This window comes from Erinaceus europaeus, chromosome 13 (genome assembly GCF_950295315.1).
Source record: "Erinaceus europaeus chromosome 13, mEriEur2.1, whole genome shotgun sequence".
Classification (NCBI taxonomy): domain Eukaryota; kingdom Metazoa; phylum Chordata; class Mammalia; order Eulipotyphla; family Erinaceidae; genus Erinaceus; species Erinaceus europaeus.
Window position 1 is genome coordinate 3627610 of NC_080174.1, and position 23662 is coordinate 3651271.

The window sequence follows — 23662 nt, forward strand, 5'->3', positions numbered from 1 at the left end:
GGCTCTGCAGAAGACTCTTGCCTGAAGCTCTGAGGTCCCGGGTTCAATCTCCAGCTCTACCATCAGCCGGGCTGGCTTCACAGGCAGGTAACAGACGACCAGGGACTCATGGTTGAGCTGTAGGCAGTATCTCTTTATTCATGCAGGACGCAGCACAATCTAAGCCGAGCTGAGCTAAACTCAAGGTACAGTACTGTAAAACTCACAATGCTGTCTTTATATATACTTGCCAAGTAGGGTGGAAACAGGGTGTGACATAGAGAGGGTGGAGAGAAAAGTGACTGGTGACAATCAGAGTGTGACAAGGAGAAGATCAGGGTGTGACAAGGAGGTGGGGTGGAGCAAAAACATATCATGAAACAGTGGGGATTGAACCAATGCCCTGGAGGGAGGTGCTTGTTAACAGCGGTTATATAAATAGAATGAAGTGGTTATGTAAGTAGAATAGTGTTAAGCAGGGGGGATTTAAACCAAATGAAACAGACGGGGTCTCATGCATACCAACACCTTTCCTAGCCGTTTCTGTTTCCGACCTGCCACTTGTGGGTCTGCCCTTGAAACCCTCGGCTCTCTGATCATAAAGATATTGCATTGCTTCGCCGCCACCACCACGAGCTTGGTTCCTGAGTCATCTCCCTCGGGTCGCTGAGTGAGCAGCAGCCCAGGCTGGCTCTGGTCGAGTTCTCTCCAGCCCAGAGAGCACGTGCCCGGGAAGAGGCACCCCCACACCAGCCCGGCACCGTGTTTGTTGGGATCAAGCAGGGCAGCTCACCTCTACGAGCGTCTGCAACACGGGGTCTTCGGCCTAGCTCTGGCCGCCCCCCACATCAGGCCCCCACACACCGCGTGGGGCACCCAGGCACTGGGGGAAGCTCTGGTGCTTGAAGTCTCCGCCTCCCCCCGTCCCCCATCTCCCTCTGAGACTCTCAGCCTGGAGCCCATGAGAAGGAGACGGAGAAGACAGAAGAAATGTTTGCCGGGCTGTATAACCAGCTGTCAAGGCCCAGCTGTCGTCTGGGGAAAGTGAGCCCTGGCCACAGAGAGGATGGCCTCCGTCCCACCGATAGGATAGCTGCTCTCCAGGAGGGACAGGGCACCCTCGGGGTCATGGCGGCCCGGGACATTCTCAGGTCCACCCAGGAAGGACAGCAGGTGGGCCGCCATAGACCGTCCTGCCCTGGGGACCCTGGCCGTCTTACGGCTCTCGGGCCTTGCTTTCCGCCCGGACAGATCTTTTTCAGGGACGCCGTTCAGCAGTGGCCTGTCTGGGCACACACTTCTCCCTGCTAAGCAGCACCCGTGAGGCCGAACACCTGGAGCAATAAGTGAGACGGCCAGACCGTTGCTCTTCTAACCGACATCTGAGCTATTTATTGCCTTTAAATCATAGGCGGCAATGCGCACACTGGGGGAGTGGCAGGCACTGTCTGGACACCGGCACGGGCCGTGCAAGGCCAGCCTCAAGGTCACGCGAGGTCGGGGACTCTGAGACTGTAAGTGCTAAACGTGACACATTTTGTTCTCTCTTCCGGGGGCTGCCGCGGACGCGGCCCTCGTGGGGTTCCTGCAGTGGCTGAGGACAGGAGCTACTCTGAGGAGAGACGCGGGAGTCCCGCACTCGTAAGGCAGCCGAGAGGGTCGGGCGGGGACTCTCGGCTATTTCTATAAAAACAGTCTGGTTAGTAAAAATAGCGCTCAGAGCATTCTCCTTGGCAAAGACTTCCCACTCCGCTCCGAGGGCCCGCGCTGCCCCGTCCTCCGTTATGCGGCCTTCTTCGTCATCCTGCAAACCCAACAGACAGACGGCCGTGAGGGACAGACCCCGGGGGAAGCCCTGTGGCTTGGCACAGTCTGTCTCCCCACCTGCTGACCTGACCCACAGCTGGACACCCCCCCACCCCCATGGGTCCCGGCAGAGGCGGGAGGGAGGCGGGGGGGGGGGGCTTACTCGTATCGGATCAGCCGGCCGGCCTGCACCAGCTGGGCCACTTCATTGGTGGCGTGACAGGCGAAGAGGAGCCAGTTCCGAGGCTGGACCTTGTAGGCGAACCTCATGAAGGTCAGGGAGTAACAGCAGAGGGCTGCAGGGAGAGAGGGAGTGGGGAGACAGGGAGAGGGAGAGAGAGAGGAGAGAGACGGGGAGGGGGCAGGAGGGAGAGGTGAAGACAGTGGGGAGGAGGGAGAATGGGGGGAAGGGAGAGAGAAGGAACACTCAGACAGCCCGGTCTGGGCCAGGAGGGGAGCCAGGCTGAAGCCCCTCACCCACAAGGCTCCGGGGGCACCCCGTTCGCTGAGAGGATAGTGGGGACACCCCACCAGCAGCGCCAGAAGCAGCCATGGCCGGGAGTTCAAGTGAGTCAGCAACACCTTCTCCAGTCAACTTCGGGAGGGCGCGTGCCCACATGGGTCTGAGCAGAGGCAGGTGGGACCCTCAGGTGGGCAGGGCAGGGACCCACTCTCTCCTGGGGGACGCCCCCACACCCACGAGCTCACCGAAGGTCATCCTCCCGCTGATGATCTCTGGGGACTTCTTCATGTCATTGATGGCGGCGATGGGGAGGCCCCAGTTGGCGACCGGACCCCAGAAGTGCTGTGGAGCCCAGAGGAGGGGAGGGGTGGGCGTGAGGGCCATGGGCGGGGGGGGGGGGGGCTGCAGTCTAGGCCGACGGGGGGCAGTAACCATGGGGCACGGGACACTAAGTGCGGCACCACTTTGCGGGGCAGCCAGAGGGCACCGGGAGCGTCAGGTAGGAGCCAAGATCTGCGGCCTCCCTGACGCAGCTGTGCCATCCCCAGAGGCTGCCCAGTGGCCCTGGGGCAGGGCTGACCCCCGCCACTCTCCCTGCCCCTCCCTGGCTGGGGTCTCTGCCCCCCCCACCTGGCTCTCTGCCCCCCATCCCAGACCAGGCCCTCTGCCCCCTCCCATGCCCATGCTGGCCAGCTGGGTACCCGGGGAGAGGCTGAGGAGAGTCCATGGGAGCCGGGACGCAGTGGACATGGTCCTTACCGTGCTGCTCAGTGTAGTCACCGAGGTCCGGGGGAAGACATGGAAGAAAAACAGAAGCAGGTGAGGCACTTGCGAGGACGGGCGTGAGGGGTCAGCGGCCTCCCAGAGGCCCGAGTCTCGGCCACCTGCTCACCTGGGGCCCCTGGCGCCCCGGGCTGCCCGTCCAGGCCTCAGACAGAGCCCGAAGTCACCATGGAGCCTCGCTCGGGGCGCTGCCAACGCCTCTGGATGCCGCGTGAGCAGAAGTACAAAACAACCACGCACGTTACAGCGCACGAGGACCTGGGTTCGAGCCCCCGGTCCCCACCTGCGGGGGGAAAGCTTCCCGAGTGGTGGAGCAGGGCTGCAGGTGTCTCTGTCTCTGTCCCCAGCCCCTCTCGCTGCCTGGCTGTCTCTAGCCAGTAACGGTCTCTGAAGAGCGCTGATGAGCGCACTGCCTCTGTGCGGCCTGGACCCCGCAGCGTCTTCTCTGCGGATTCTGGGGCTTCTGTTAAAGAGGGAAGCGTCTGCCTCGCTCAGAGGGATTCCTAACACCCGGAGATGCCCAGGGGAGCCTTCTATCTTGACAGATTTTATTTTTCGTTCTTTGAGCAGACCAGACAGACGTTTGGGCTGGAAGACACTGGCATGGTTCTCATTCTCTGATACTTCCTTTGGGCCAGCATTACAAAGTGGCCCCTTCACTGCAGCTTGCTTCACTTCAGACAGTGTCCAGAGACATCAGGCGTGGGATGCCAACCCTTCAGCCTCATTACTTGGGTACAGATGCCAGCATGATGCCGACCAGACTTCCCTGGACAGACGACCCCACCAATGTGTCCTGGAGCTCCGCTTCCCCAGAGCCCTGCCCCACTAGGGAAAGAGAGAGACAGGCTGGGGGTATGGATCCACCTGTCAACACCCATGTTCAGCAGGGAAGCAATGACAGAAGCCAGACCTTCCACCTTCTGCATTCCACAGTGACCCTGGGTCCATGCTCCCAGAGGGATAGAGAATGGGAAAGCTGTCAGGGGAGGGGGTGGGATATGGAGCTCTGGTGGTGGGAACTGTGTGGAGTTGTGCCCCTCTTATCCTATGGTTTAGTCAATGTTTCCTTTTTATAAACAAAAAATAAAAAAAGAATAAACCAGTAAATATTCCCAAACAAGAAAATTAAAAAAAAAAAAGAAAGAAAAGTGGGACCTGTTTTTATTTTTTCATTTATTATTTTTATTTATTTATTTATTTATTGGATAGACAGCCAGAAATCGGGAGGGAAGGGAGTGATAGAGAGGGAGAGAGGCAGGGAGACACCTGCAGCCCTGCTTCACCCCTTGTGAAGTGTTCTTCCCTGCGGGTGGGAACTGGGGCCTTGAACCTGGGTCCTTGCTCATTGTAATATGTGTGCTTAGCCAGGTGAACCACCACCCAGCCCCAGGGACCCTGTTCTAATCGCCTGAGGATTCTCACAAGGGAAATGACACGAAAGTAAGCTGAAGGAGGCCAGGCGGTGGTGCACCTGGTTAAGCCCACAGGGTACTGAGCGCAAGGCCTCAGGGAGCCTCGGGGAGCCCAGGGCGCGCGTCCCACTGACTGTGACCAGATCCAAGTCCAGCAAAGCCCACCAGGCTCGCTCTCCAGATTCAGGGGGGCGGGTGGGGGTGGATCTGACGAGAAAGCAGCCCCGTCAGGATGGGAGCAGGGCGCCGGTGACCATATGCAGCCAACGCCAGTGTCTCCTACAGAGGCTGGGCGAAAGCACGGCCCTTAACGCCAGAGCCCCACACACACCGAGTTGAGGAGCACTTGAGGGCTGGGACATCTTTCCCTCCCTCCCTCCCTGTCTGTCTTTCCTTTCTTTTAAAATTTTTTTCTTTTATTTTTTAAAAAAAATTTTAAATATTTATTTATTCATTTTCCCTTTTTGTTGCCCTTGTTGTTTTATTGTTGTAATTATTGTTGTTGTTATTGATGTCGTCGTTGTTGGGTAGGACAGAGAGAAATGGAGAGAGGAGGGGAAGACAGAGAGGGGGAGAGAAAGACAGACACCTGCAGACCTGCTTTACCGCCTGTGAAGCGACTCCCCTGCAGGTGGGGAGCCAGGGGGCTCGAACCGGGATCCTTACGCCGGTCCTTGTGCTTTGCGCCACGTGCGCTTATACCGCCCGACTCCCTGTCTTTCCCTTTCTGAGAGTTGGTGTCAAGACAGTTTCTGCCTTAGACCCAGCTAAGCCCAAAGTCCCTGAATGAAAATGATTTCAAGGGTTGGGCAGACAGCTCAGGGCTTCTGCAAAGCCTCTCGTACTGAGGCTCTGAGGTCCCAGGTTCAATCCCCAGCACCAGCAGCAGCCAGAGCTGAGGTCTGGTCTGTGTGTGTGTGTGTGTCTTTCTCCTGTGTCTCTCCTTGTCAGTGTTTGTTATTATCTGTCCTTTTTTTGGTTTTGTTTGTCCGTTTTCTGGTTTTGCCTCTAGGCTTATTGCTGGGCTTGGTGCCTGCACTATGATTCACTCCTGGAGGCCATTTTCCCCCATTTTGTTAGTGTTGTTGTTGGGTAGGACAGAAAGATATCAAGAAAGGAGAGAAAGACAGAGAGAAAGACACCTGCAGACCTGCTTCACCTGTTTGTGTCTGTCCTTCACTAAAAAGTAAATAAGGGTGGGGGTAGACAGCATAATGATTATGTAAAGAGACTCTCATGTCTGAGACTCTGAAGTCCCAGGTTCAATCCCCCACACCACCACCACAAACTGAGCAGTGCTCTGGTAAAAACAAACAAACAAACAAATTAAATTAAAAAAAAATAATAAAACATGTGGTCCGGGAGGTGGCACAGTAGATAAAGGACTGGGCTCTCAAGTGTGAGGTCCCAAGTTCAATCCCCAGCAGCACATGTGTCAGAGTGATGTCTAGTTCTTTCTCTCTTCCTATCTTTCTCATTAATCAACAAATAAAATCTTTAAAATAAATAAATAAAATATTAAACAAAAGATTTCAAAATGCTGTTGATGACTTGGCTTTAAAGGTGCCTACTGGGTACTGGCCTCCGCGGGCACAGTCGGCACAGATGTGGTAGGAGTCCCCTACTGGGCACTGGCCGCCGGGGGCACAGTCGGCACAGATGTGGTAGGACTCCCCTACTGGACACTGGCCGCCGCGGGCACAGTCGGCACAGATGTGGTAGGACTCCCCTACTGGGCACTGGCCGCCGGGGGCACAGTCGGCACAGATGTGGTAGGACTCCCCTACTGGGCACTGGCCGCCGCGGGCACAGTCGGCACAGATGTGGTAGGACTCCCCTACTGGGCACTGGCCGCCGCGGGCACAGTCGGCACAGATGTGGTAGGACTCCCCTACTGGGCACTGGCCGCCGCGGGCACAGTCGGCACAGATGTGGTAGGACTCCCCTACTGGGCACTGGCCGCCGCGGGCACAGTCGGCACAGATGTGGTAGGACTCCCCTACTGGGCACTGGCCGCCGCGGGCACAGTCGGCACAGATGTGGTAGGACTCCCCTACTGGGCACTGGCCGCCGCGGGCACAGTCGGCACAGATGTGGTAGGACTCCCCTACTGGGCACTGGCCTCCGCGGGCACAGTCGGCACAGATGTGGTAGGAGTCCCCTACTGGGCACTGGCCGCCGGGGGCACAGTCGGCACAGATGTGGTAGGAGTCCCCTACTGGGCACTGGCCGCCGGGGGCACAGTCGGCACAGATGTGGTAGGACTCCCCTACTGGGTACTGGCCTCCGCGGGCACAGTCGGCACAGATGTGGTAGGACTCCCCTACTGGGCACTGGCCGCCGCGGGCACAGTCGGCACAGATGTGGTAGGACTCCCCTACTGGGTACTGGCCTCCGCGGGCACAGTCGGCACAGATGTGGTAGGACTCCCCTACTGGGTACTGGCCTCCGCGGGCACAGTCGGCACAGATGTGGTAGGACTCCCCTACTGGGTACTGGCCTCCGCGGGCACAGTCGGCACAGATGTGGTAGGACTCCCCTACTGGGCACTGGCCGCCGCGGGCACAGTCGGCACAGATGTGGTAGGACTCCCCTACTGGGTACTGGCCGCCGCGGGCACAGTCGGCACAGATGTGGTAGGACTCCCCTACTGGGTACTGGCCGCCGCGGGCACAGTCGGCACAGATGTGGTAGGACTCCCCTACTGGGCACTGGCCGCCGCGGGCACAGTCGGCACAGATGTGGTAGGACTCCCCTACTGGGCACTGGCCGCCGCGGGCACAGTCGGCACAGATGTGGTAGGACTCCCCTACTGGGCACTGGCCGCCGCGGGCACAGTCGGCACAGATGTGGTAGGACTCCCCTACTGGGCACTGGCCGCCGCGGGCACAGTCGGCACAGATGTGGTAGGACTCCCCTACTGGGCACTGGCCGCCGCGGGCACAGTCGGCACAGATGTGGTAGGACTCCCCGGCTCGGCCCACGCAGAGCTGCGGCAGCACTGGCTCCCCAGAAACGCCAGCGCAGGGGGGCAGCGCCAGGTGTGGTGGGGCTGTACCTCCAGCAGCCGCTTGGAGTGAGCGAGTGCACAGCTGTGTGGATGCTCTCACGGGATGTCTTTCTTTCAGCTCAGTGAGGACGCAGCATCTTATAAATAGTTTAGCCTAAAATATTTCTATTAAAAGCCTAAGATATATTTTTTTAAATGACAGCACTGTTAAGTTCACCCACATGCTTGCCATTTTTTAAAGATATTTTTAAAAATATTTATTTATTCTCTTATTGCCCTTGTTTTATTGTAGTTATTGTTGTTGTTGGATAGGACAGAGAGAAATGGAGAGAGGAGGGGAAGACAGAGAGAGAGGGGAGAGAAAGACAGACACCTGCAGACCTGCTTCACCGCTTACAACCCCCTGCAGGTGGGAAGCGGGGGCTCAAACCTGGATCCTTGTGCTTAGTACTGGGTGCGCTACCACCTGGCCCCCCAAATTTAAAATCTTAAAACACGCCTGTGGGGGGGCTGGATTCTCACAGAGGAGACTAAGCCGGCCGTGCCCTCCCGCCCTCACCTGCGGAGTCCCGACTGGCACGGCTGCACCTTTTGTTGGCTGATCTTTGTTTCTTTCTGGAAACCACCGGCGGCAGCGACCAGCTCCGTGAAGCCTCTGGTGGTTACAGCTTTGCCTGACTCCCTGTCTTTCCTTTTCGACAGAGACAGAAACTGAGAAGAAAGAGGGAGGTAGAGCGGGGCGAGGCCTGCAGCCCCGCCTCACGACTCAAGAAGGTTCCCCTGCAGGTGGGGACCAGGGGCTTGAACCAGGGTCCTTGTGCACTCAACCAACCACGCCACCGCCTGGCCCCGTCTGCCATGAGTTTATATAAGCTGTGTGGAAAACAACGCAGGTTTTTGCCAAAGAGCTCAACACTGCTGCTGTTGGGTCTCTTATAAACGCCTGCGCCACAAACTACCAGACACTTAGAGGAAAATATTGGCAGAACTCTTTCCCGCATACATTTTAAAGGCATCTTCAATGAAACGAATCCAATTACAAGGAAGACTACGGCAAGTATAAGCCTATGGGACTACATCAAATTAAAAAGCTTCTGCACAGAAAAAGAAACCAGTACCCAAACCAACAGAGCCCTCACAGAATGGGAGAAGATCTTTACATGCCATACATCAGACAAGAGTTTAATAACCAACATATATAAAGAGCTTGCCAGACTCAACAACAAGACAACAAATAACCCCATCCAAAAATGGGGGGAGGACTTGGACAGAATATTCACCACAGAAGAGATCCAAAAGGCCGAGAAACACATGAGAAAATGCTCCAAGTCTCTGATTGTCAGAGAAATGCAAATCAAGACAACAATGAGATATCACTTCACTCCTGTGAGAATGTCATACATGAGAAAAGGTAACAGCAGCAAATGCTGGAGAGGCTGTGGGGTCAAAGGAGCCTCCTGCACTGCTGGTGGGAATGTCAATGGGTCCAACCTCTGTGGAGAACAGTCTGGAGACTCTCAGAAGGCTAGAAATGGACCTACCCTATGACCCTGCAATTCCCCTCCTGGGGATATATCCTAAGGAACCCAACACAACCATCCAAAAAGATCTGTGTACACATATGTTTTTGGCAGCACAATTTGTAATAGCCAAAACCTAGAAGCAACCCAGGTGTCCAACAACAGATGAGTGGCTGAGCAAGTTGTGGTATATATACACAATGGAATACGACTCAGCTATAAAAAATGATGGCTTCACCGTTTTCAGCCGATCTTGGATGGACCTTGAAAAATTCATGTTAAGTGAAATAAGTCAGAAACAGGAGGATGAATATGGGATGATCTCACTGTCAGGCAGAAGCTGAAAAACAAGATTAAAAAAAAACACACACACAAGTCGAGCCTGAAATGGAATTGGCGTATCGCACCAAAGTAAAAGACTCTGGGGTGGGTGGGTGGGTGGGTGGGGAGAATACAGGTCCATGAAGGATGATAAATGACATAGTGGGGGTTGTATTGTTAAATGGGAAACTGGGGAATGTTCTGCATGTACAAACTACTGTATTTACTGTTGAATGTAAAACATTAATTCCCCAATAAAAAAATAAGTTAAAAAAAGAAAAACATCTGCACCACTGGCCTGGGAGCTGGCACAGTGGGCACAGGGCTGAACTCTCACACAGAGTCCTGAGTTTCATCCCTGGTATCACACGTGCCAGAGATGCTCGGCGTCTCTCTCCCTCTCTCTCTCTCTCTCTCTCTCTCATTAATAAGTAAATAAGGGAGTCGGGCAGTAGCACAGCGGGTTAAGCGCATGTGGCGCAAAGACCGGCATAAGGATCCCGGTTTGAGCCCCCGGCTCCCCACCTGCAGGGGAGTCGCTTCCCAGGCGGTGAGGCAGGTCTGCAGGTGTCTGTCCTTCTCTCCCCCTCTCTGTCTTCCCCTCCTCTCTCCATGTCTCTCTGTCCTGTCCAAGAAGAACGACGTCAGTAACTAACAGCAACACTAAGAAAACAAGGCCAACAAAAGGGAATAAATGAATAAATAAATATCAAACAAATCTTTTTAAAAAAAAAAAAAAAAGTAAATAAATAGATCTTTAAAAAATAAAAAGTTGGGGGCCGGGCGGTGGTGCACCTGGTTGAGCACATAAATCGCAGTGCACAAGGACCCAGGTTCAAGGCCCCCCATCCCCCGGTCCCCACCTGCAGGGGGAAAGCTTCCTGAGTGGTGAAGCAGGGCTGCAGGGGTCTCTTTCTGTTTCTCTTCCTCCCCCTTCACTGTCAATTTCTCTGTCTCTAGTAAAAAAATTACGTCAAAAAAATCATAAAACAGAAAGTTGGCAGCAGCTACAGTTCAGGAAGCCTCTGTGCTCCCTGAAGGGGGCCGTAGAGAACTCCGGGTGGGGGGCGCTGGGCGCTGGGCACTGGGCACTGGCGGGAAGTGACAGTTGTTCCTGCTGGGTCCCCTCCCTACTCACCCACCCACCCCTGCCCCCAGGAGAGAGACGCGGTGGCACGAGTCCCGTGTGGGTGGAGCCCTGGCCCCAGCTCCTGTGCCCTCGGTGCGATGCCAACAGCTCCGGGCAGCCTGGGTGCGAGGGGGCTGGCAGGAGGCACCGGGCCGGCCTGGCGCCACCGCACGGCCCTTCACAAGCTCCTCCCCGGGGACGCGGGGCCAGGCCTGCGGGATTCGAACTGTTCTCAGAACAGGAAGCGCTCGTGGCTCTGCCCAGGGCGGGGTGACAGCGCAGGGCTTCTGCGAACCCCACTTTCCTGCCGGAGACACCAAGGCCCCGGGTTCAGGCCCTGCGTCTCCACAAGGTGAAGCTCAACAGTGCTCAGGTTTGAAAAACAAGTCTGTGCTCACAAAAGGTCGGGCACGACAGTGACTGGGGCTTCCGAGTTCCTGCGCTTTCTATGAAAGTCTTTACAATGATGTGATTTCTAAAGGCGGTTTTTATAGAGTGCAGTGCACTGCTCAGCTCTGGCATAAGGCGGTGCTGGGGTTTGAACTCGGGGCCTCAGGGGCAAAGCCAGCATTCACACATCAAGTTTCTCAGCGGCTGAGCAGACAGCGTCACCCTCAGACCACAGCCCTGTGCTGCAGGGAAGCAGAGCCCAGGGGCTCCAGAGCAGGGGTGAGTCCCCATGCCCTGGGCTATCGTGTCACCCCCAGGCTCCTGAGGACCCCTTCTCTCTGCACGATGAGAGCTTTCTGTTATAAAGCTGGGACCTTGGAAACCAACTCAGCAGGAAAGAAAAGGAGAGGAGAGGAGAGGAGGGGAGAGGAGAGGAGAGGGGAGGGGAGGGGAGGGGAGGGGAGGGGAGGGGAGGGGAGGGGAGGGGAGGGGAGGGGAGGAGGAGAGGAGGAAGAAGGGAAAATAAAGAAGAAACGCAGAGCCGGGTGGTAGCGCAGCAGGTTAAGCGCACATGGTGTAAAGCGAAGATCCTGGGTCGAGCCCCCAGCTCCCCACCTGCAGGGGAGTCGCTTCACAGGTGGTGAAGCAGGTCTGCAGGTGTCTGTCTTTCTCTCCCCCTCTCTGTCTTCCCCTCCTCTCTCCATTTCTCTCTGTCCTATCCAACAACAGACATCAATAACAACAACAATAACAACAAGGGGAACAAAATGGGGGGGAAATGGCCTAAAAGAAACAAACAGCCCCAAATATCCCAGAGCAGGGCTCTCACTCTAAAGCCCACGTCACGGGTGAGTCCCGTGCAGAAGACGCCAGGGTCTGCATGAGGGCGGCTGGTCTCCTGCCCACAGGGCCTGATGCTCCTCCAGGCAGACTGGCTGCACCAGATGTGCTCCCACACCATGCCGTGCTCCTCTAGCTCAGTCACCACCTGTGTCCACTCAGAAACCTCCGATCTGGAGTCAGGAGTTTCTCTGCCACGTGACAAACAGCTTTTTCTACCAGCTGCTCTGTTAGATCTGCAGTTGGATGCAGGACTGGCTGACGGGGGACAGTTCAGGGGACAGGACAGGATACAGCGGACAGGACAGGGGGACAGGAGACAGGACAGGGGGACAGGGGACAGGACAGGGGGACAGGACAGGGCGACAGGACAGAGGATATGACTGGGGGACAGGACAGGGGTGCATGGGTCAGGACAGGAGGACAGGACAGAGGACAGGGGACTGAACAGGGAGACAGGGGACTGGACAGGGGGACAGGGGACTGGACAGGGGGACAGGGGACTGGACAGGGAGACAGGTGACAGGACAGGGGGACATGGGACAGGACAGGGGGACAGGGGACTGGACAGGGAGACAGGTGACAGGACAGGGGGACATGGGACAGGACAGGGGGACAGGACAGGGGGACAGGTGACTGGACAGGGGAACAGGGCAGGGGACAGGACAGGGGGACAGGGGACAGGACAGAGGGACAGGACAGGGGGACAGGGGACTGGACAGGGGGACTGGACAGTGGGATAGGGGACAGGACAGGGGGACACGGGACTGGACTGGGGTTAGGTGGCTGGACAGGGGGATAGGGGACTGGACATGGGGATAGGGGACAGGACAGGGGGACTGGGGACTGGACAGGGGGACAGGGGACTGGGCAGGGGGACAGGGGACAGGACAGGGGGACAGGACAGGGGGACAGGACAGGGGGACAGGACAGAGGATATGACTGGGGGACAGGATAGGGGTGCATGGGTCAGGACAGGGGACTGAACAGGGGGACAGGGGACTGGACAGGGGACAGGGGACTGGACAGGGAGACAGGTGACAAGACAGGGGGACATGGGACAAGACAGGGGGACAGGGGACTGGACAGGGGAACAGGGCAGGGGGACAGGACAGGGGGACAGGGGACAGGACAGAGGGACAGGACAGGGGGACAGGGGACTGGACAGGGGGACTGGACAGTGGGATAGGGGACAGGACAGGGGGATACGACAGGGGGACAGGGGACTGGACTGGGGTTAGGTGGCTGGACATGGGGATAGGGGATAGGACAGGGGCACAGGGGACAGAACAGGGGGACTGGGGACTGGACAGGGGGACAGGGGACTGGACAGGGGGACAGGGGACTGGGCAGGGGGACAGGGGACAGGGCAGGGGGACAGGGGACAGGACAGGGGACAGAGGGACAGGGGACTGGACAGGGGGATAGGGGACAGGACAGGGGGACAGGACTCAAGAACGTCCCATTTGCCACTGGCACCTTCTGGGCCTGAGCTGTCATTTCTGCCTGAAAAGCAGCCGACGCGCTGGGCCAGCCCCGCAGCCCCGCAGCCCCGCAGCCCCGCAGCCCCGCAGCCCCGCAGCCCCGCAGCCCCGCAGCCCCGCGATGGCGCCCCACATGCTCCCGCCGGCGGCTCCCTCCCTCCCTGCAGTCACCACAGTCAAACACGTTTCCCGGCCGGCCGCAGGGCCTGGTGAGCGCGCGCCGCACGCTGGCAAGGACCCGGGTTCGAGCCGCAGCTCCCACCTGCGGGGGAGACGGGGTCTGTCCCTCTGTCCCCTCCCGATCCTGCCGTCTCCTGCCGGACAGACCCGCGGCCTCCTCACTCCACACCCAGCCCACACCAGGCCTGCGGTCGGCTGACGGCGCCTCGGCAGGACGCCACGCTGTCCCCCTGCCCCAGGTGACAGAGCCGCCGCCGGCACCGCCGTGTGCGGGACCCGACCGGGGAGGGGAGGGGAGGGGAGGGAGGGGACGGGTCCTGCGAGCACGCACAGCGCCTCCTGCGGAGGGGCACCCGGACACACGGACACACGGACGGAGTCCCGCCCCAGAAGGACGTGGCGCTGGAGCTGCCCCCACCCCCACGCCCGGCCCGCCAGCCCTCAGGCCCCAAACCACCAACCCCTCGCCCCAGCGCCTGCTGTCCCCGGCCCCTGCCCTGTCCCCTGTCCTGTCCCCTGTCCCCCTGTCCTGTCCCCTATCCCCCTGTCCAGTCCCCTGTGTCTTGTCCCCTGTCACCCTGTTCTGTCACCCTGTCCTGTCTCCCTGTCCTGTCCCCGTCTTGTCCCCTGTCACCCTGTCCTGTCCCCTGTCCCCCTATCTTGTCCCCTGTCCCCCTGTCCTGTCCCCTGTCACCCTGTCCCCCTGTCCTGTCCCCTGTCCTGTCCCCTGTCACCATGTCCTGTCCCCTGTCCTGTCCCCTGTCACCCTGTCCTGTCCCCTGTCACCCTGTCCCCTGCCCCCCTATCTTGTCCCCTGTCCCCCTGTCCTGTCCCCTGTCACCCTGTCCCCCTGTCCTGTCCCCTGTCCTGTCCCCTGTCACCCTGTCCTGTCCCCTGTCACCCTGTCCTGTCCCCTGTCACCCTGTCCCCCTGTCTCCCGTCCTGTCCCCCTGTCTTGTCCCCCGTCCCCCTGTCCTGTCCTGTCTCCCTGTCCCCTTGTCCCGCCCCCGCCCTCGCCCCGCCGTCCCTCTCGCGGGCGGCGCCCCTGCCCGCCGCGGCTCGTCACCTCATGAGATAGTCCCGGAAGTCCTTGCTCCGGACATAGTCCGCGGCCTTCCGCACCAGCGCGCCCGCCATGCCGCCCGCACCTCGCCGCCGGCCCCAGTGACACCCGCCCCGCCGCCGCCTCGCACCGCAGCCCGCCCCGCCCCACGGCCGCCGCGCTCGGCCAATGGGAGGCCGCGCCACGGGAGAGGGCGGCGCCGATTGGTCCGCTCCTCCCTCACACCGCCGCCCCTCCCATCGGACTCCTCGGGGGCGTGGCTCGAGGGCCCAAAATGGCCGAAGCCCAGCAGGGATTGGCTGGCGATCGAGAAGTGCTCAGCGGGGATTGGCTGTGAACTTCAGAGGCTCGGCCGGCTGTTGCCAGGCGCGGGCAGGGATTGGCTGGCGGCTGCTGGTGGCCGCGCACCACCGGGAGGGGACTGCGGAGGCGCCGCTCCTGCTCGGTGGGTCCCCGCGGTCCCCGCTCTCGCCGCAAGGGCACCTTGATCAGAGGCTGCTCCTGCAGCAGGGCCCGCGCTGCACGCACTGCTCACCTCGGGGCACGGGCCTGGGGACAGGTGCTCCATGCAGAGGTCACTGCAGCCACAGCGCAGGGGGCAGCTGGGGGACAGGTGCTCCATGCAGATGTCACTGCAGCCACAGGACAGGGGGCAGCTGGGGGACAGGTGCTCCATGCAGATGTCACTGCAGCCACAGCGCAGGGGGCAGCTGGGGGACAGGCCATTAATGCAGATGTCACTGCAGCCACAGCGCAGGGGGCAGCTGGGGGACAGGTGCTCCATGCAGAAGTCACTGCAGCCACAGCGCAGGGGGCAGCTGGGGGACAGGCCATTAATGCAGAGGTCACTGCAGCCACAGCGCAGGGGGCAGATGGGGGACAGGTGCTCAATGCAGAGGTCACTTCACCCACAGCGCAGGGGGCAGTTGGGGGACAGGCCATTAATGCAGAGGTCACTGCAGCCACAGCGCAGGGGGCAGTTGGGGGACAGGCCATTAATGCAGAGGTCACTGCAGCCACAGCGCAGGGGGCAGCTGGGGGACAGGCCATTAATGCAGAGGTCACTGCAGCCACAGCGCAGGGGGCAGCTGGGGGACAGGCCATTAATGCAGAGGTCACTGCAGCCACAGCGCAGGGGGCAGCTGGGGGACAGGCCATTAATGCAGAGGTCACTGCAGCCACAGCGCAGGGGGCAGCTGGGGGACAGGCCATTAATGCAGAGGTCACTGCAGCCACAGCGCAGGGGGCAGCTGGGGGACAGGCCATTAATGCAGAGGTCACTGCACCCACAGCGCAGGGGGCAGCTGGGGGACAGGTGCTCAATGCAGAGGTCACTGCAGCCACAGCACAGGCAGCTGGGGGACAGGTGCTCAATGCAGAGGTCACTGCAGCCACAGCACAGGCAGCTGGGGGACAGGTGTTCAATGCAGAGGTCACTGCATCTACAATGCAGAGGGCAGAGGGGTGTCAGCTTGTCCTTTCCATGCCTAGGGGCCTGCACCCTCAGACAGACGCCATCCCCAGAATGCAGAGTCCTCTGGAGGGCGGTGGGCAGGTGTGTCCACTCCAGGGGACATATCTGTGATGCCCCCCTCACTGGGGACCCAAACTGGGACAGGTGGGCAGGTGTGCACTCTCCCTGAAGCCTGGCCACCATGGGAGGGTGGGATGAGCCCACTGGAGGCGGGACAGGTGGACACAGCACACAGGCGCCCAGAGCCCTCGGGGTGCAGAAAGCCCGGAGTCTTAAGCCAGCTACCAGGGTGCTGTGCCTCTGGGCGGCAGGACAACAGGCAAACACATGTTTCCAGAGACCAGGAGCGATGCCCTTCGGCAGGGGCTGCCCCAAGGTTGGCTGCGGGGAGCCTGGCTGGAGGGAAGCTGCTCTCAGCCTACCAGCTGGCTCCTCCTCAAATCCACACAGCACCGAGGAAGAGGAAGCATCTTCAGAGCTGCCAGTGATTGAATTCCTTGTGTTTGTGTCTCGGGGTGAAACCCTGGCTCTCCTACGTGTGAGGCATGACGCACTCTACCACTGAGCTATCTCCCTGGCCCTTGGCTTTGGCTCCTGATAGAATGGCTCTGGGTCCTGTTTGTGAGCAAAGGCTGAAGCCTTCACCCTGCTCTCTGCCTCCTCACATCCTGCCCCACTCCTCTCTCCTCTCTCTCTTCCCTCTGCCTGCTGCCTCTTCTCCTGATACTGTGGGGTGCAGAGGGTGGAAGCTGGCCATATCCCTCTCCTTCTCCAAGGCCTAACAATGTCAACTCAAAGTTTCATAAGAGACACTACGCCGGGAGCCAGGCAATAGCGCAGCGGGTTAAGCACAGGTGGCACGAAGCGCAAGGACCAGCATAAGGATCCCTTTTCGAGCCCCTGGCTCCCCACCTGCAGGGGAGTCGCTTCACAGGCGGTGAAGCAGGTCTGCAGGTGTCTACCTTTCTCTCCCCCTCTCTGTCTTCCCCTCCTCTCTCCATTTCTCTCTGTCCTATCCAACAACAATGACATCAATAACAACAACAAGAGGAACTACAACAACCATAAAAAAAAAAAAGGGCAACAAAAGGGAAATAAATAAAATTTTAAAAAAGAGATACTATGCCACAATGATTCTTTTACATTATTATTATTGTTGTTGTTGTTATTATTATTTAATTTCTTGCTACCAGGGCTATTGCCAAGGCCCAGTGCTAGCAAGCACTATGAATCTACCAGGTAGCCATCCCCCCCACCCCCCCAGCTTTTTACCTCCCTTTCCTTCTATCATACTTGATAGGACAGAAAGAAACTGAGAAGGAGAGAGAAGGAGAAACACATGCAGCCCTGCTTCACCACTTGTGACATTTCCCCCTGCAGGTGTGGAGCGGGCCTCAGACCCGGGTCCCTGTGCACTGTAATGTGTGCACTTAACCGGGTGTGCCACCACCTGGCCCCTGAGCCTCGATGATTCCTTCTGTACGACAGGACCCTTGCCAGCCTACTGCCCCGTGTAAACCCCAAGCCCAAGCCCCAGCGAGGTGACCTCTGAGACAGCCTCTGGCACCTTAACATGCCCACTTTTCTCTCGCCAGCTTGTCTGTTGGCTCCTTGGCCTTGTGAGCTGTGAGAGGTCAAAGCCCTGGGTTGAGCAGCGCCAGGCCCGGCTGCACCTGCCCGCAGCGCCAGGAGGTGAGCGTGAGCAGAGTGGCTCTCCCCCACTCGGCCACACGTGACTGCATCCGACTGTCACGCCCACAGGTAAAGCCGCTGTCTGGGGCTGTTCGGGGACACAGGGCTTATAGGAGCACCACCGTCACTGGCATGTCTCCCTGTGGAAGCCCAACTTCACAGTGTATTGTAAACAATGTCCGATTAAAATGACTTATCCGGGAGTCGGGCGCAGCGGGTTAAGCGCAGGTGGCGCAAAGCACAAGGACCGGCCTAAGGATCCCGGTTCGAGCCCCCAACTCCCCACCTGCAGGGGAGTCGCTTCACAGGCGGTGAAGCAGGTCTGCAGGTGTCTGTCTTTCTCTCCCCATCTCTGTCTTCCCCTCCTCTCTCCATTTCTCTCTGTCCTATCCAACAACAACATCAATAACAACAACAATAATAACTACAACAATAAAACAACAAGGGCAACAAAAGGGAATAAATAAATAAATACTAAAATTTTTTTTAAAATTAAAAAAAATAAAATGACTTATCCAGGCAAAAGATAAGGAGTTAAAGCCAGGTATTTATTTTTTGCAGAAGGGCGTGCAGCCAACAGAGGCCGTCAGGCAGCCTCCGCCCGCCCCTCACCTTCATCTTTTATACCTGCTGCAGAACTGTCTCCTCACCCCTGGGCTGGGCTTCAGAGCTCACAGTCTCCCCGTTGTCTAAACAGGGAAAGAAGAGAGTCTGAGGGTCTCCACTGGAGGATTAGCAAGCACTGCTAGGAAATATTATCTGACCTCAGAATGCAGAACTAGTGAGCACAGTTGGGTTATAGGTCATAATTTATTTAAACATTTTTCTTGTTTGCACTAAACAATTGTTCTATTCATGTTCCTTTGAAGAGACGACCTAAACATCTCTTACAGTTGTGTTTGTAAGACCACGAGGACTCAGTGCTTTGTCACGTCACGTCATGGCTTAACACTGACTGTGTGGTGGTTATTTCTGCTTTATGAACCAAAGTAGGATTTCCAAAAGCAATTGAAGGAAGCAAACAAAAAAGGAGCAGCTTCTTGAGTGTGTGAGTGGCTGTGTGAGAAGGCTTTCCTGGGTCTCCCTGCTGAGTTTAAAAAAATATTTATTGGGAGTCAGGCGGTAGCGCAGCAGGTTAAGCGCATGTGGCACACGTGTAAGGATCCCGGTTCGAGCCCCCGGCTCCCCACCTGCAGGGGAGTCGCTTCACAGGCAGTGAAGCAGGTCTGCAGGTGTCTGTCTTTCTCTCCCCCTCTCTGTCTTCCCCTCCTCTCTCCATTTCTCTCTGTCCTATCTAACAACGACAACATCAACAACAATGAAAAATAATAAGGGAAACAAAAAGGGAAAATAAATTTTAAATTTTTTTAAAATTTATTTATTTGAATTTTATAAGACAGAGAGAAATCGAGAAGGGAAGAGAGAGCCCTGCAGCCCTGCTTCACCGCTAGTGAAGCGTCCCTTCTGCAGGTGGGGACTGGGGGCTTGAAACCCAGTCCTTGTGCATGGAACTGTATGTCCTCTGCCGGGTGTGCCACCATCTGACCTCTCTCTCTCTCTCTCTCTCCCTTAAAATCTTTCCCACCTCAGCAGAGGTTTGACATGAGAAGCCTCAGAGCCTGGGGCCCAGGCCTGTACCCTCAGTGAGCCCTGAGCTGGTCCAGGCTGAGGCGGCTGAAGGAGACACTTGGACAGACACCAGCCTGTCCCCAGCAGGCCCTGCCTCCCGCAGCTGGCTCTGCTCCTTTGGCCTGAAGTGATCTGCATAGGGAGAGGTGCTTCTGGTCGATGCCAGCCCTGAAAGGCTCCAGCCCTGAGAAGTCTCAGCCCTGAGAAGGCTCCGGAGGTCTGTTTGCTGCAGCTTCCAGAACACGGCAGAAGTGAGGAGCTGGGGCGTCCTTCCTGCAGCTCTGGGCAGGCCGGGACCTGCGCTGTGTTTGGAAGGGACCCTGCTGGCTGCCGTTGGAGCCCCGAGGGCCTGGGCCTGGGGGTGGGACTGGAAGGACTGGCCAAGCCGGGGACTGGACTGCCTGAGGCACTAAGACGCCTGCCCCTCCCGCCCTCTCGTGCTATGGAGGAGGGTTAAGACCCCTGGGGACCTTGTTCTGGGGGGTGGGAGATTTGGGGGGCTTCAGTCTGCTGAGGGGCTGGAGAGGGACTCCTCTCTGGGTTCGGGTCAAATCAGATGAACGAACCGTGTTGGGCCGATCGGCCACGGGAAAGTCCGTGTCGCCACAAGGACTTGGGTGTGGGGGGCAGGGGGTAGGCAGGACCCCACTTCCCCAGGAAAAGGAGGGATCCTCTCTGTGTAGAGCCTTCATCTCCAAGCAGGCTGTGGGAGGGCCGGGTCGCCTGGCCAGGGGTGGGAATCCACAGGGGCTCCCGTCTGGAGGACAGACTGGGGGCGCGGGGGCTCCAGGAGCCCGGGTGACTCAGACACTTGCTGACCAGAGGTGAAGCCACATCCAGATGTGCGGGGAGGGGAGGGGAGACAAATCCGGCTTTCCTGCCTCCCCCCCCACACACCTGCTTGAAAGGATGGCCATCCCCTCCTCCTCCTCCTCATTCCCCCTCTTCCTCATCCCTCCTTCTCCTCCCTTTCCTCCTTCTCGTCCTTCCCCACACCTCACCTTTTCTCCTCCTCCCCCACCTCACTCCGCTTCTCTTCTTCCTTCTCCCCTCCTCTCCCTTTTTCCCCTCCTCCCCTTTTCTCCCTCCTCCCCTTCTTTCTTCTTCCTCCCAGGAGGGGACCTTGAGGGTCACCTTTCATGCAAATGGGTGCAGGCCATGGCCGGTGCGCCGCTACGTTCCAGTTCCATCGCTGGGGAGCCAGAGACGACCCGAACTGCCCCTGCGGCTCCAGACAGACTATGACCCACATAGTCAACGACTGCCACCTCTCCAGATTCAAAGGAGGTCTCGAAACTTGACATCAGGCTCCACCTGACGCTGTTGACTGGCTACGGAAGAAGGGCAAACGCTAGAAGAAGAAGAAGGTGACAGTCTGGCTTCCTGGGGTCCCCGTGGCTCTCACTTGGTTTCACTTTGAGAGCCGAAGTTGTGCAGGTGGCTGGCAGAGGCTGAAGGGAGAGGGACCCCAGATCCCACCTGCCCAGGGGCGTCAGAAACGACGGGGAGAGGCTGCCCTCAGAGCAGAGGGGCACAGAGGACCCCAGCCCCCAGGTACAGGCCGCTCAGCCCTCCTGGGTCACATCTAGCTGGGTCGAGAGTCCCCCACCGGGTGGCCTGGGGGCAGGAGGCTGGTTGAGCGGCTGTAAAGTGATCCTTGTTTGCTTGTTTATTCATGAGAGGGAGAACAGCTCACTGTTCTGGGATCAAATTCATACCTCCCACCACCTGCAAGTCCAGTGCTCTGCCCACCACCCCTTCTGTTTTCTGCATGTCGGGGAGGGAATCCAGGGCTTTCTGAGGCCTGACACCACTGGGCAGCCTCCTTGGCCCCATTTTCTCTATTTTATTTTTTTCAGATACAGAGAAGGAAGAGGCAGAGAGAGGAGACAGCCCCACACCAGTGCATGCCCCCAGCCCCATCTGTGTACCCCCCACCCCCCACCCGCCGCTGCTGCTCAAGTGGGCCAGCCAGGAGGTCCCTGGGATGAAACAGCTAAGAGAGAGAGTGCATTCAAAGCCAGCCGTGGGCGGCCAGACGGGTGTCATGCCTGCGGAATCTCCCCACAGGAGCCCAGGCCACAAAATCTAGGTGAGGGGCCATCCTGTCTTTCCAAGAGATCTTCAGACACAGAACAGAGGAGCCGACAGCTGCAAACATGGAGATGAAGAAGGACCAAGGATCCCAGCAGCCTGCACTCTCACCCACCCCCAGGCCACGCGCCTGTGCAGCAGTCCGCAGCAAGGGGAGCAAGAAGCCAGGCCCAGTGTAGCCCGGCAAGCAGAGAGGAAAAGGATGAAGACATTCTAGGCTGGGGGCTGGGAGGGAGACAGCACAGGGTTCTGCAGAAACTCTCCTGCCTTAGGCTCCAAAGTCCCAGGTTCAAGCTCCCACACCACCATCAGCCAGAGCTGAACAGGGGTCTGGTAAAATAAATAAACAGATAAACAAATAAAACAAGAAAACTAAGGTCAGGTGGGGCCACCCAGGCCACCAAGCACAAGGACACTGGTTCAGTCCCCCTCTCCCCACCTGCAAGGGGGAAACGTCATGAGCGGTGGAGCAGGTCTGCAAATGTCTCTCTCTCTCTCTGTCTTCCCAACCCTCTCGATTTCTGTCCCTATGCAATAATTTTAAAACATTTATTATCTTTATTTATTTATTGGATAGAGGCAGTCAGAAATTGAGAGGGAAGAGGGAGATAGAGAGGGAGAGAGACAGAGAGTCACCTGCAGCCTGTGTCACCACTCGTGAAGCTTTCCCCCTGCAGGTGGGGACCAGGGGCTTGAACCTGGGTCCTTGTGCACGAGAATGTGAGCGCTTAACCAGGTGCGCCACCGCCTGCCTCCCCCCGCAATAATTTTTTCTTTAAGATTTTATTTATTTATTAGAAAGGTAGGAGGAGAGAGAGAAAGAACCAGACATCACTCTGGTACATGTGCTGCCGGGGATTGAACTTAGGACCTCGTGCTTGAGAGTCCGATGCTTTATCTACCGCACCACCTCCCGGACCACACAATAATTTTTAAAAAATAATATCTAAATAAAGGAAGTCTAGTTAGCATCTTCCGTCGTTAAGATAGAAGCTTAGGGTTGACGTCTGTTAGTGCTTATTGGGGGGGTGTAAGAAAGAGCTTTCATGGGGACTGAGTGGCAGCACAGTGCGTTAAATGCACATGGTGCAAAGCACAAAAGCACAAGGACCACTCTAAGGATCCCGGTTCGAGCCCCCGGCTCCCCATCTGCAGGGGAGTCGCTTCACAGGCGGTGAAGCAGGTCTGCAGGTGTCTGTCTTTCTCTCCCCCTCTCTGTCTTCCCCTCCTCTCTCCATTTCTCTCTGTCCTATCCAACAACAACGACATCAATAGCAACAACAATAATACCTACAACAACAATAAAAACAAGGGCAACAAAAGGGAAAATAAATAAATATAATAAAAAAAACTAAAAAAAAAAGAATAGGGAGTTGGGAGGTAGCACATCAGGTCAAGCGCAAGTGGCGCAAAGCGCAAGGACCGGCATAAGGATCCCAGTTCGAGCCCCCAGCTCCCCACCTGCAGGGGAGTCGCTTCCCAGGCGGTGAAGCAGGTCTGCAGGTGTCTGTCTTTCTCTCCCCGTCTCTGTCTTCCCCTCCTCTCTCCATTTCTCTCTGCCCTATCCAACGACAACGACATCAATAACAACAACAGTAATAACTACAACAATAAAACAACAAGGGCAACAAAAGGGAATAAATAAATAAAATTTAAAAAGAATAACTAAATAAGGGGCCAGGTGGTGGCACATCTCATCTGGTTAAGAGCTTGCTCACATCACAGTGTGCGAGGACCCAGGTTCAAGCCCCCGCTCCCCACCTGCAGGGGGAAAGCTTCACGAGTGGTGAAACAGGGCTGCAGGTGTCTCTCTGTCTCTCTCCCTCTCTATCTCCCCTCCCCTCTCACTTTCTCTCTGATTCTATTAATAATAAAACAAAGCAAAAAGATTAAAAAAAAAAAACCCAGAAACAAACAAAGAAAAAAAAAAAAAAACTAACTATAAAGGCAGGATTTTTTCCCCACTGCCTGGTTCCCTTGGTGCCACAGCCGCCCCCTTCTGACCCGGCTCCATAAGCACCAGGAACTGGGTCGGCTCAGCAGCTGGGAAATGTGCCAAGTGAGTAAACCCAGGAGCCAGGATGTTGAGCAAGATGGAGTCCGCCATGTAGGGTGCAGAGGCCAGTGTGCTAGGACACCAGCAACAATACTTCCGTGACTTGCCCTGAGTGTCTCCAACAACAGAGTCAAGTCTGACTGGCCTGAGGGCTGTGGGAATCAGGGAGGGGCCCTCTGGGGCTCGGCTGGACCAGGCAGAGTGTCACCCGCAAACAGCTGTGTTCTGGTGCTGCCCCTGGGACAACACTCTCAGATTCCACAGATAGAAGAAAGGTGAAGCTGAGCCCTCACGGGACGCCATCCTGCTGAGAGCTAGGGTTGGTGTTCTGATC

The 23662-nt window shown here is 57.4% G+C and overlaps 1 protein-coding gene and 1 long non-coding RNA gene across 2 annotated transcripts in view; one reads left to right on the top strand and one right to left on the bottom strand.

Moving 5' to 3' along the window:
• Positions 1-1346: 1346 nt before the first annotated feature.
• MPC1 (mitochondrial pyruvate carrier 1) lies at positions 1347-14514 on the bottom strand. The gene is made up of 5 exons (XM_060205147.1): positions 14387-14514; positions 10791-10794; positions 2494-2590; positions 1949-2081; positions 1347-1783 (listed from the first exon to the last, which is right to left on the bottom strand). Exons 1-5 carry the CDS (start codon positions 14455-14457, stop codon positions 1762-1764), a joined length of 327 nt encoding a protein of 108 aa, XP_060061130.1. The 5' UTR covers positions 14458-14514; the 3' UTR covers positions 1347-1761.
• A 5684-nt stretch (positions 14515-20198) lies between these two features.
• The window catches only part of LOC132542461 (uncharacterized), a 4527-nt gene continuing 1063 nt past the window's right edge, over positions 20199-23662 (top strand). Inside the window, exons 1-2 of the long non-coding RNA XR_009553473.1 lie at positions 20199-20327; positions 20546-20732. This is a non-coding gene — a long non-coding RNA (uncharacterized LOC132542461). The remainder of the gene's footprint in view (positions 20328-20545; positions 20733-23662) is intronic.